General features: G+C 42.0%; 2 protein-coding genes across 2 annotated transcripts; both read right to left on the reverse strand.

The window, feature by feature from the left end:
• Nucleotides 1–6,146: 6,146 nt before the first annotated feature.
• On the reverse strand, nt 6,147–8,709 carry LOC138870784 (uncharacterized). The gene is made up of 5 exons (XM_070148623.1): nt 8,426–8,709; nt 7,827–8,314; nt 7,366–7,714; nt 7,207–7,266; nt 6,147–6,225 (listed from the first exon to the last, which is right to left on the reverse strand). Exons 1-5 carry the CDS (start codon nt 8,707–8,709, stop codon nt 6,147–6,149), a joined length of 1,260 nt encoding a protein of 419 aa, XP_070004724.1.
• A 755-nt stretch (nt 8,710–9,464) lies between these two features.
• Nucleotides 9,465–10,502, reverse strand: LOC138870786 (uncharacterized). Its single transcript, XM_070148624.1, has 2 exons — nt 9,966–10,502; nt 9,465–9,824 (listed from the first exon to the last, which is right to left on the reverse strand). The coding sequence occupies exons 1-2, from the start codon at nt 10,500–10,502 to the stop codon at nt 9,465–9,467; spliced, it is 897 nt and encodes a 298-aa protein (XP_070004725.1).
• Nucleotides 10,503–12,642: the final 2,140 nt, after the last annotated feature.

A 12,642-nucleotide genomic window follows, 5' to 3' on the forward strand; every position in this document is an offset into this window, starting at 1 on the left:
AGTTATTTGTAGAAGCATAAATGGTGGTTTACTTCAATAGTACATTCCTTTACTTTCTCAATTCTATATCTTTGTACTAATTACATACGTGTTATCTTACTTGATATTTTCCTTTTTATCTCATTATTTCTCATTACTTAACTGTATAGATAAATGTAGGTGTCTTATCTTAGCCTCTCCATTACTTCGTCGAGGTTAGGCTCAATAGTTATGGAATATATTGGGTCGGTTGTACTCATACTATACTTCTGTATTTCTTGTGTAGATTCGGATATTGGTGGCAATGAAGTCCCGAGAGGTGCTTAGAGAATACAACATATGTGATTCAAGGTAGAGCTGTATACTGTTCGCAGACCTTAGAGTCACCTTTTCATTACTTTTGTACTATTTCTTTTTATCAGACAATATTGTATTTATTTCAAGAAAACGTATTTAGTAAACTCTAGTAGCTCATGTACTCGTGAATCCACATCTTGGGATGTTCGATCATCTGTATTGATCTTCAGATTTTATTATGTATGCTTCTGAGTTATTTTAACTCTATATTATCATTTGCTGTTAATTGTTAGTTTCACTCATTTCGTATTTATCGTTATGTGTTGGCTTGCCTAGCAAGAGGTGTTAGGCGATAACACGACCCTGTGAGTTTGGAAGTTTGGGTCGTGACAAGTTGGTATTAGAGCCCTAGGTTGCATATGTCTCATGAGTCATGAGCAAGTTTGGTAGAGTATTGAGAATCGGTATAGAGATATGTGTACTGATCTTCTAGAGGCTATAAGGCTTTAGGAAACTTCATTTTCTCTTTTCTCTATCGTTTGACTTTGTTCAATCATAATGTTTGAATTTTTCTTCTTTTATTCTCTCATAGATGGCGAGGACACATACTTCGCCCTACAGTTGATCGGGATCCAAAGCCCCATATTGCAGCCACTACTAGGGGTAGGAGACGGGGCATGGGTAGAGGCAGAGGTATATGTAGAAATCAGCCTAGAGCATGCGCAGCGGCATCCATAACTGAGCCGCAAATAGCTCAGGATGACGAGAATCTAGATCAGGTTAATCTCGGCTCAGGTTCCAGAGGGGTTTATTGCTACACCAGTGCTTCAGGATGCATTAGTCCGTATAGTTGGTTTCATGGAGAGTATGGCTCAGGCCGATGTGTTTCCTGTGGCACCAGCCGCTTCTCAGACCAGGGGAGGAGTTCAGACTCCTGCTACTCATACCCCAGAGCAAATAGCCTATGTTTATCAGACCCCAGGAGTTCTACCAGTTGGGGTGGTTCGGCCTATTGTTACTGCACAACCCGAGGACAAGCCTCGATTTTATCTGATGAGCTGAAAAGGTTGGACCCAGCCATAAATATGAACCTAGCTACGCACGGACTCTCGTCACCTCGTACGTACATAGTACCCATAAAAAGTAGCACACAACAATTAAAATACCTATGGGGATAATTTTCTCTTATTAGATTAGGCAAGAGACTTACCTCATTTTTAAGCCCTATACTCGACACTCAAACCACACTAGTAAACTCAAATCAACACCAAGCAACCCGAAACTAATCAAAGGACGTACAAACTAATTAATATATGCTCAAAAATTCATATTTAACTATTTGAGTAACTTTTCAACCCAACTCGGAAAGTCAACAAAAGTCAACCCCGGGCCTACGTGTCCGAATTCTTTAATTTTTTGAAGATAAATGTTACATCGCAAACTCAAATATATAACTTGTACCTGATTCCATAATCAATATCGTAGCCAGATCCCATTTTTTTACTAAATCCTAGGTTCTTCAACAAAATCACAAAATTCACTAATTTCTATGTCAAAATCCTTACCTAATCTATGTATTTAACTCATTATTGGTAGAAATTACTTACCTTATGATTCTTGATTAAACCCCCTCCCCCCTCCAAAGAGCTCCAAAATCGCCCAAGCCAATGAAAAAGCGGGAAAATGAACCTAAGTCCCGTATTAAAAATCATATTCTTCCCATTAGTTTTCTCGATGCCTACTTCATATACAATCAAATATAGATGAACCCGGAGGATCAGGAAAAGACTTTGTTCATCACTAAGTACGACACCTATTGCTATAATGTAATGCCGTTTGGGCTAAAAAATTCTAGTGTTATTTATCAACGCCTAGTAAATCGAATGTTCGAAGAACAAATAGGTAAATTAATGGAGGTTTATATTGATGATATGCTAGTTAAGTCCATGCGAGCAGAGGACCATTTGAGACATTTGCAGGAGACTTTCGACATACTGAGAAAGTATAACATGAAGATTAACCCAGAGAAATGTGCATTCGGGGTTGGTGTCCTCAAGAAAATAAAGTAATTCCCACCTCCTCAAGATAAAAGAAAGGAAAATTCAACTGTTCTAAAGTAACCTCATCAAGAATCAATTGGGACTACCAATTACCCTCAACTCAAATGCATTATCAACAATACACAACCTTTTAGTACCATGGCTATAGTGCGACACAAAAGCATCAAGGGTTGACTCAACTCATCAAGGAAACTCTTTCAGTTACATTGGTCGCTGTGGAACCCAAACTCATACTCCTCAACTCTCCATAAGCAAACCTCACTTTTAGATTGTAGCACTCAGAACGAGAATTGTGGGAAACATACTCATCTCTCTCAAAGAAAGGTCACAAGTCCGGCTCTAAGTACCATAAGCTTGCCCCTTATGTGAGTTACCACTAATGTAAGCTCATTAATTTCAAGATCATATAGGGCTTTTGTGGGAATGTAATGAAGGCTTTTGGTTCAGGGTAGGATATATTGGTCTAAGAAGGTTTCATCTTCCCTTAAGCACTTCATTTGCTTCATTTTGGCACACATTTCTTTGACTCTTTCAGTCATTTACTTCTTCTTTAGGGGCTAGAGAGACACACTGTCACTCTTTCTTGTTCATTTCAATTCTTTTTTTTCTCCTTTATAATCTCTCCATGCCTTTCATCTTTTGCTTTTGTTGAAACCCTTCATTTCTTCTACATTGTTCATTTTCTTTTTTAATCTTTGGCTTCTTTCTTTTTCTTTTTCTTAGCCTTCCCTTTTCTTCATTTTGTACCTTTTATCACTTTTGCATTCCTCGTCTCTCCCCCCAAACATATGTTTTTGCCTTGTGCTAAGGAAAGATAGGGTTCCAAGAGAGGATCATTTTAGAATGGATAAAGGTTTGTATCATGGTTATTGAAAGAATAAGGGCTAAGACTCAACGAGGTTGACTAGAGATAACATCATTGGTAGGCTATGGATGTTTTCAAGTTTCAATTGGGATCAAGGAGAGCCTATAATCACTTTTCAAGCCGAGCTACACTTAGGATTTCACCTAGACAAATATTCAGGGCAAGTTCTAGACTCATTGGCACAAGACTTGGACTTGCAAATCAATACCTCACCACACAAGCTAAAGGATTGCTAAAGAAACAGAGTCGGAGGCCCACAATAGCCTTAGTTAAGATTTGAGCAACACAAATGGTTCCGAGAAACCACTCGATGATTGGTTAGCCAACACAAGAGTCTCAAGTTCACAACTATCACCATCCTATACACAACAATTTGTTTTTAACCATAAGGCCAAATGTAAATATGTTAGGTCCAAGTGAATCTTTGCCTGAGACACTATTACTTACTAACTACTATTTACACAAAAACAAAAAGAAAAACAAACTCAAACCCTTAAGAAGGTTGTCATGCCATCCAGCATCGGGAAGAGCCACTCGGTTCACAGAAACTCCACCGTTGGAAAGAACCGTGGCATTAAGAAAACCAAAGGCTTGTTGATCATTGAAACTTGAAAAATAAGAAGCTATGAACAGAAAAAGAAGCTATCAAATGAAATAAAAAGCTATACTATTAAGGAAATTGCAAAACAAGCTATGAAGTAATATGTGGCAAGTAAACTGAATATGTACAAAAAAGGGGTTTAAATGAATATGCATAAGAAGGGATGAATATATACATGAGAGTAACTTTATATACAGACCAAACTAGAATCAATAACGAAAAGTAAAATAAAAAGTAAAGTTATATACATACCAAAAGTGAAAAATAAATATAAAAAAAGAAAATAGTGCCATAATTACAGTCCAACCATCAAATCAAAAATCCAAGTAGGGCCACCTCCTCAAATGAAAGCTAGCATTGTCCTCAATGCTAACTAACCAAAAAATAAGCTAAAAAAGAAAGTTAGAGAGTGAAGAAAACACCCTATTGATCCTCTGTCTGCATGGGGTCCTGTGGTAGCACGGGATCCTGTGGTTGGGCATCTGGATCAGCTTTCCTAGGAGCATGTGGTTGGGCAGCTGGATCAGCTGTCCCGAGAGCCTGTGGCTGGTCAGAAGCAACACCCTCCATCTCTGCCAACTCAATAGCAACATCGTCCACCTAGGGGATCCTCCTCCTCCTCTTTGGATCTCTCTCAAGCTCCTGCTCCGGAACCTGCTCTGTCTCAGCTGCTGGAGGATGATCATGCAATAGCCGCTCCAAAGGCAAATGATCAGCTGCCTTCATCTTCTCCACTCCGCCTCTCAATTCCTTGACCGACTCCTTCGATGCCCGTGTATGCTTCAGCTTCTTTGTGTATTTGCTCAGCTCCTTCAGTGTTTTCCCTTGTTCACCAAGAGCATCCATTATCAGCTTTTGGTTATCAAGGAGCTTCTTCTAGTTGTCCAGAAGCTCCTTGAGAGTCTCCTCTACCGAAGCTGGCACCTGTGGCTGTGGGGGCACTGACTGCGCTGCCACTGAACTAGAAAGTATAGACAACTTAGAAGTTGTTGTCTGCATCTAGTTGTTGATACTGCAGAGTGTTTGGTTCAATCTTTGGGTAGTTAATGGGTATGCTGGGGAGGATGGAATATCTGGAGGGGTGGAAGTAGATGGTCCGGTGGCAGGCTCTGGTATGGCAGTGGAAGGCTAAGAGGAAGTGACTAGTACTACTGGCTCTTCAGACTGGCCAGTAGAAGTAGTGGCTTTGCCTTTAGCATCTTTGGCTTTAGGGTTGTCATCCGCCTTGAGGCTGTACTAGGAAAAGGGCATCTTGGGTTTCACCTTCACGTCAAAGTTCCGTTTCTCCACATCCTGGTCTTCCAAATACATTGTAAGGAAATTTGCGATGGGGTATGATCTGTCACCCTCATTGACCACTCTAGTGATTTCCCTAGACATAACATTCCCAACATTGACCGGGAACCCCGCCATAATAGATGCCACCAATATTGCCCGGGAGACCAGCATAGGATTTTCATGAGTAGTGAGGTCTAGCCTGCTGCATACAAAAGTCTCCCACCCCTTCACCTTAAAATTTAGAGTGTTCCTCAAGATTGCATCTCCTGATGTCAACCATGCTGGGGTGGTACCCGGGAGAGCCAAATATGATGCTAACCATGGACGGGCTGCCTCATCAAGTGCCAATTTCTCCAAGTACAATGATTCGTCCTCCTCAAGAATGCCCATGTACTCATTGATTGTCTTCCCATCAAACTTCACTTTCAAGTTCTGCACTTTAGTCACTTTGGTATCCTTCTTGATGTGGAAAGCATTGGCGTAAAACTCTTTGACTAAGTTCTCGTTTGCCTCTAACACCCTGTTGGTAAAGTAATCCCACCCCACACGTTGCTGTTTCACGTTGGGGTTGTGTGGAAAGAGATCCCTCTCTATGAATTAGCGCTCAATAATAAGCGAACTTGAAGGCCACCATTCTCAAAACTTGTGATAAGCTAGCTCACTAACGAATCACTTTTGCCACACCTCAAGGTTCTAGTTCTCTCCACACCCCCGGGTTGAGGCACACCGCCTCCCTTTTCATCCGATACCCCAGACTCTACATCTTGTCCAGGTGACGAAGGTGTAGGTGGGGTTAAATTAACACCGCTCTCAGCTGAGCCCTCAGACGACTCAAAAGAAATATGAACTGAAGCATGAGCAGTAAGAGAGGCCGAAGGTGTAGGTAAATCTCTCAAACGATACCTCTCGGGGAACTCAGGTTCATACTCCAGCACTGAATCACACTCAGATGCCTCCCAGGAGGGCAAGTACTCACTTCCCTTAGAATGAGAAGCAACTCTATCTGCAGCTTTGATAAGTTTTCTGGTTTCCCCAATTGCTTTCTGAGCTGCTGGGGTCAATTTGATCATGCCTCATCCCCGACCCCAGGAGGACTCTGCTCTACCCTTTTGTCTTTCACCACCGCCTCTGGATTTAACCATTGTCTGCAAGTATATCAGGTGAACTTGTTAGTGCAAAGATTGGAAGAAGCAGTGCAGAAAAGTAGTTGCCAGTGTAAAGCAGAACTGCATACCACGGTCCGCGAAAAATGCACTGTGGCCACGAAAGCTACATCGCGGACCGCAAAAAATCAAATGCGGATCGCTGAGAGGTAGGAATCAGACTACCCACTCTCTGATTAAATGGCACCGCGGATCGCAAAAAATTGAGTGCGCCCGCGGTAAGAGCACCGCAGACCACAAAAAATGCCGTCGCAGACCGTAAAGGTCAAATTTGGGCTCATCACGTAGGGTTTCTAATTTTTCGTGCATTTTAGCATTAATCAACATATTATCAACACACTAGGTAGTTAATCACCGTGTCTGACTAAGTAAAACCTAATCGAATGAACATTATAGAACCCTAAGTTAAAATTGAAAGAAAAAAGAAGAAGAAGAAGTAATAACTATCAAATTAAAATAAAATAAAAATAAAATTAAAGACTAAAGATAGGTTTGAATTACCAGAAGTGAGATGCAATACAAATAACGCTCAGTTCTTGTGTTGTGCAATTTAGTGCGTGAGTGAACATTAGTCTATAGTGATTGAGAGTTCAAAGGGCGAAAAGTGTAAAAGGGGGCTTGAGGTCCTATTTATACACAAGCCCTGGGGCCCACCAATTCTTACCTACCGCGGCCGCGGTAAATGCACCGCAGACTATGGTTGTGAAAATCAGAAGGGCTACTGCTTTGAGACCACCGCGGACCGCGAAAGATGCTTCGCAACAGCGGTAACCCACTACAGTCTGCGAAAAATGCTCCGCGACAGCTGTTAAAACTTCAAAGAGCTTCCATTTTTAACCTTTTAGCACTGCGAACCGCAATCAAATTCTGCCCCCGCAATAAGGCCATCACGGACCACGAAAAATAGAGCATAGTTGTGGTCCAAACTTCAGAGAGTGACACATTTTTTCAGTTTAGTCCTACACTGCATCACACATCCATATACACATCTCACAACCAATTAATTCAAAAGCAAATCCTACACTAAGATGAAAAGCAAAGAAAAAAAAAAGAAAAACATATGGGTTGCCTCCCAAGAAGCGCCTGATTTAACATCGTGGCACGACACTGGTTACCATCAACCACTTGAGATAGATCATTGCCACCACATGGCTATCATCAAACATGACAAGATAGTGCTTGACTCTGTGACCATTAACTCTGAAGATCTCACCATTTTTGTTTTTAAAATCAAGAGCACCAAACGGAGTCACAAACACCACCTCAAAAGGTCCATTCCATTTTGATTTAAGCTTACCCAGAAACAGTCGTAAGGGAATTGAACAAGAGAACCAAATCACCCACTTTGAACTCTTGCCACGAGCATACTTGTCATTAATGTACTTTATCTTGTCCTTACACAAGGACGATCTGGAGTAGGCATGAAACCGGAACTCATCAAACTCATTAAGCTGCTCTATCCGAAGATTTGCTACCCCATCCCATTCAAGATTTAACTTCCTCAAAAGCCCACATGTCCTTGTGCTCTAACTCGACTGGTAGATGGCAAGCTTTTCGAAACACCAACCGGTACAGAGACATACAAATCAGAGTATTGTAAGCAGTTCTATAAGCCCAAAGAGCATCATCCAATTTCTTTGACCAATCGGTCCTATTTGCATTGACCGTCTTTGATAATATACTCTTGATTTCCCGGTTGGAGACTTCAACTTGCCCACTAGCTTGAGGATGGTGAGGTGTAGAGACCTTGTGATTGACACCATACTTTGCAAGCAAAGTGTCAAATGCCTTATTGCAAAAATGAGACCCTCCATCACTAATGACTGCTATAGGAGTGCCAAACTGAGTAAAGATACTCTTCTTGAGAAAGACCACAACACTCCGGGCCTTGTTGTTGGGTAAAGTCACGGCCTTAACCCACTTTGAAACATAATCAATGGCCACAAGAATATATGTGTTGCCACAAGGGCTTACAAATTGATCCATGAAATCATTTCCCCACACATCAAATATGTCAACCTCGAGAATAGTGGTGAGAGGCATCTCATCCTTCTTCGAAATTCCACCCGCTCTTTGACATTCATCACATCTCTTCACTATTTCACTTGTATCCTTGTACAATATGGGCCAATAAAAACCACAACTCAACACCTTTGAAGCTGTCCTCGCTCCAACTCAACACCTTTGAAGCTGGGTCAATTTGTACTTGAGGAGTTCAAAAGCTTTCATACATTCTTCATTGAACATGAACTTGGCATCTTTTCCCAATAACTTGCACAAGGGATTCACTACCTTAGAAAAGTCTTTGATGAATCTTCGGTAGAACCCCGCATGCCCAAGAAAACTTCTAACCCCCTTTATTGAAGTAGGAGGAAGAAGCTTTGAGATCACTTCAATTTTAGCCTTGTCCACTTCTATGCCTTGCTTTGAGATCTTATGGCCGAGGACAATGCCCTCCTCGACCATAAAGTGGCATTTCTCCCAGTTAAACACAAAATTGGTCTCTTCACACTGGGCCAATACTTTGTCAAGGTTCTTCAAACATTCATCAAACGAGTCACCACAACACTGAAGTCGTCCATGAACACCTCCAAAATGTCCTCCATTATGTCAGTAAATATGACCATCATACACCATTGGAATGTAGCCAGTGCATTACACAACCCAAATGGCATCCTAGAAAAGGCAAAGGTACTATACGGACACGTGAAGGTGGTTTTATCCTGATCTTTCGGACCAATCAAAATATGGTTGTACCTAGAATACCTATCCAAGAAACAGTAGAAGGCACGCCTAGCAAGTCTATCTAGTATGTGGTCAAGAAAAGGCAATGGAAAGTGATCCTTGCGGGTCACTTTATTCAGCTTGTGATAGTCCATGCACACCCTCCATCCGGTGATAGTAGTGGTTGGAATCAACTTATTTTGCACATTTGTAACCACGGTCATACCACCCTTCTTTGGCATACATTGCACCGACAAAGTCCAAGAACTATCCGAGATGGGGTACACAACCCCTGCATCCAACCACTTGATCACCTTCTTTTTCATAACTTATTGCATAGCCTCATTCAACCTCCTCTGATGTTCCACAAAGGTCTTGGCATCTTCCTCAAGAATAATCTTGTGCATGCAAAAGGTGGGGCTTATCCCCTGGATATCAGCTAAAGTTCATCCAATTGCCTTCTTCTGTTTTTGGAGCATCACCAATGTGGCATATACCTATATGTTAGTAAGACAAGAGGAAAGAATAACTGGCAAAGTAGAACTAGGGCCTAATAATTCATTCCTGCAGTATGGAGGCAACAGCTTCAACTCCAACACGGGAGGTTCCTCGATTGAGGGCTTTGTTGGTGGAGTCTTCCTATTCTTAAGATCCAAAGAGAGCTTCCGAGGCTCATCAGAGTAAGAGCCCATTCCATGTAAAGCATTGACACACTCCACCTGGCCTTCATCCTCATTTACATTAAGATTCAACAATACCGCCTCTAGAGGGTCCTCCACATTGATCATTGCACTAGTATCATCAACTATCAATGCCATGACAAGATCCACGAAAGAGCACACTTCAGTACTGTTGGGCTGCTTCATTGACTTGCACACATGAAAGTCCACTTTTTCATCACCCACCCGGAAGGTGAGTTCCCCTGCTTCCACATCAACTAAGGCCTTCCCAGTTGTAAGGAAAGGTCTTCCCAATATGAACGGAACCTCATAATCTACCTCACAATCCAAGATCACAAAATCAGCAGGCAAAATGAACTTGTCCACCAGAACAAGAACATCATCTACAATTCCAAGCGACATCTTCATAGTTCTATCCATCATTTGCAACCTCATTGAAGTAGCCCTAGGTTGCCCAATACCCAAAGTTTTGAACACGGAGTAAGGCATCAAATTGATACTTGCACCTAAATCGCACAATGCCTTTACAAAATTAGCGCTCCAAATGGTACATGGGATGGTGAAAGCACCGGGATCTTCAAGCTTTGGAGCCATCCAGTGCACAATTGCACTTAATTGGTGAGTCATCTTGATGCTCTCACAGTCCATGGATCTCTTTTTAGTCACCAAGTCTTTCATGAACTTGGCGTAACCTGGCATTTGCTCAAGAGCTTCCACCAAAGAAACATTGATTGATAAGCTCTTCATCATGTCAATACATTTTCTAAATTGGTTCTCATTCTTTTGATTCGCAATCCTTTGAGGGTAAGGTGGAGGAGGCCTTGGCAAGGGAGACTTAGACTTGGGAACTACCATTTCCGGTATGCCTATTACGTGTTCCCTAGATGGGTTCACATCATCTTGGGTCTCCACCTCATCATCATGAACATCAATCCTCACTTCCGCATTCACATTCTCTTCTCTTACTTACTCATCAACTAAAGGAACATCATCATCTTGCACTTGAATCTCATCACTCACAATTTCCTTTTTCTTGGAGGTATTTACATCACCACCTCAACCACTTCTAGTAATCACCGCTATAGCATGCCCGGTGTTGTTCCCACCCTTCGATTTTACTATCGTATCACTAGGTAGAGCCCCCTTAGGGCGTGTATTCAAAGACTGTGAAATCTGGCCAAGTTGAACCTCCAAATTCCGGATTGAAGTATTGTGGGATGCCAACTGGGCATCAGAGTCGGTGTTCTTCTTCATTATTTGTTAAACATCATCTCGATCCTTACCATCTCATTGTTTGACGAGCTAGGACCTTGGGACGGAAATGGAGGTGGGTTGTTTGGTTGTTGATATATTAGAGGCCTTTGAAAGCCTTTCCCCCAATTCCCTTGATTGCCATTGTTCCACCCCCCTTGGTTGTTGTTTCCTCCCCAATTGTTGTTGTTACCACTCCAATTACCCTGGTTGTTCTGGTTGCCCCAATTTTGATTGTTGTTCCCCCAGTTGCTATTGACTTATTGGTTTTGATTCCCCCAATTTCCTTGGGATCTCCACTGTTGTTGTTGAGTAGGAGCATTGCCCCTTTGTCCTTAATAATTGTTCACATATTGTACTTCTTCATTTTGCCATCATAGCCCTCATCTTGATTGAACCCACCACTACCTTGGTCATATTGATCCGGACTACCTTGACCTTGTTGACCTCTTTGTCATCTTTTGTTGACCAACATGTTGACACCTTCCATAACATTTACTTGTCTAGGAGCTTGAACCTATTGCAATTAAGCTTTCGCTAGCTGGTTCATTGTGGTAGTTAACACTGCTATTGCCTTACCATGATCATGGAGCTCTTTGTGCAAGTGGATGACAGTAGGGTCACCCTGTGGCACATTGGCTCGACTTTGCCAAGCTGAGGAAGTATCTGCCATCTCATCCAATATTTCACACGCTTGATCATAAGGTGTGTTCATAAAATTTCCCCCCTGCCAACTGGTTCACTACACACTTATTGGTTGTGTTAATGCCACGGTAAAATGTCTGCTGAATCATTGCTTCGGTCATGTCATTGTTCGGACATTCTTTCACCATTGTCCGATATCTCTCCTAGATCTCATGATGGAATGGTTGGGAAGCCTTTCAAGCCAGTCCAAAGCTTTCCCTCTAAGTAAAAAAGGGAACAATCTCAACCGAAGTGCATCCTCTGACACATTTGTTTGCTTGCTTCCCCAACAGGTATCCACGAAGCCTTTAAGATATTTGTAAGCATTCTGATGGGGAGAACCTATGAAATACCCTTGCTTCTCCAACAAAGTCAACATCACATTTGTAATTTTAAAATTGCCCGCCCGGATCCGGGGTGGGACAATTGCACTAGCATGTCCTTGGTTTGGAAGCACCCGAGGAGCCACGCTTGGAGGTGGCGGGGGAGGGTCTGGAACATTATCATTGGCCTGGTGGCCTCTCCTTTGACCTTGAGGCACTATAGGTACCTCATCATCAATATTGTCATCTACCTCATCCCCCGGAATAGCATTTCCAAGAGGGTCATTGTTATTGTTCGCCATTTTGTACCTGAAATGTCGACACACACAAATTAGTACCATAGAAGGAAAGACAAACAAGACACAAAGCTATTTAGATAGATATCCAAAACCTTTAGCTCCCCGACAACGGTGCCAAAAAGTGACGGGGTACAACCCTACACTACTACTGAGTGGCGAGAGCGGTCGATGCAGATTTTACGCGAGGAGGTCGGGATCGAATCCATAGGGAGCTAATATAATGTTTGGAGTTGGATTTCTATCTAATCTAGCAGTGTGTAGTGCTCTTGATTACACTTCCAATCATTCTTATTTATTTGTTACTTCTAATTTTATACTAATGTTGCACAAGATTTAAACTAAAAAGATGTTTTTGTAAGATTTTTTGAATGGTTAAAGAGGCACTAGGGAAGTGACTTACTCCTAGGTGAGTATCTGACGGGATCTGAAACTTAGGGA

This window comes from Nicotiana sylvestris, chromosome 6 (genome assembly GCF_000393655.2).
Source record: "Nicotiana sylvestris chromosome 6, ASM39365v2, whole genome shotgun sequence".
NCBI classification, from domain to species: Eukaryota; Viridiplantae; Streptophyta; class Magnoliopsida; order Solanales; family Solanaceae; genus Nicotiana; species Nicotiana sylvestris.

Coding starts and splice junctions, on each gene's coding strand:
- LOC138870784 (XM_070148623.1), bottom strand. CDS start 8,709: ATGGTCGAGGAGGGCATTGTCCTCGGCCATAAGATCTCAAAGCAAGGC. Junction 7,715..7,826: donor TGCTTACAATACTCTGATTT/GTATGTCTCTGT, acceptor GGGATGGGGTAG/CAAATCTTCGGATAGAGCAG. Junction 6,226..7,206: donor ATATGGATGTGTGATGCAGT/GTAGGACTAAAC, acceptor ATATACTTGCAG/ACAATGGTTAAATCCAGAGG.
- LOC138870786 (XM_070148624.1), bottom strand. CDS start 10,502: ATGGTAGTTCCCAAGTCTAAGTCTCCCTTGCCAAGGCCTCCTCCACCT. Junction 9,825..9,965: donor TTGTGATCTTGGATTGTGAG/GTAGATTATGAG, acceptor TCAATGAAGCAG/CCCAACAGTACTGAAGTGTG.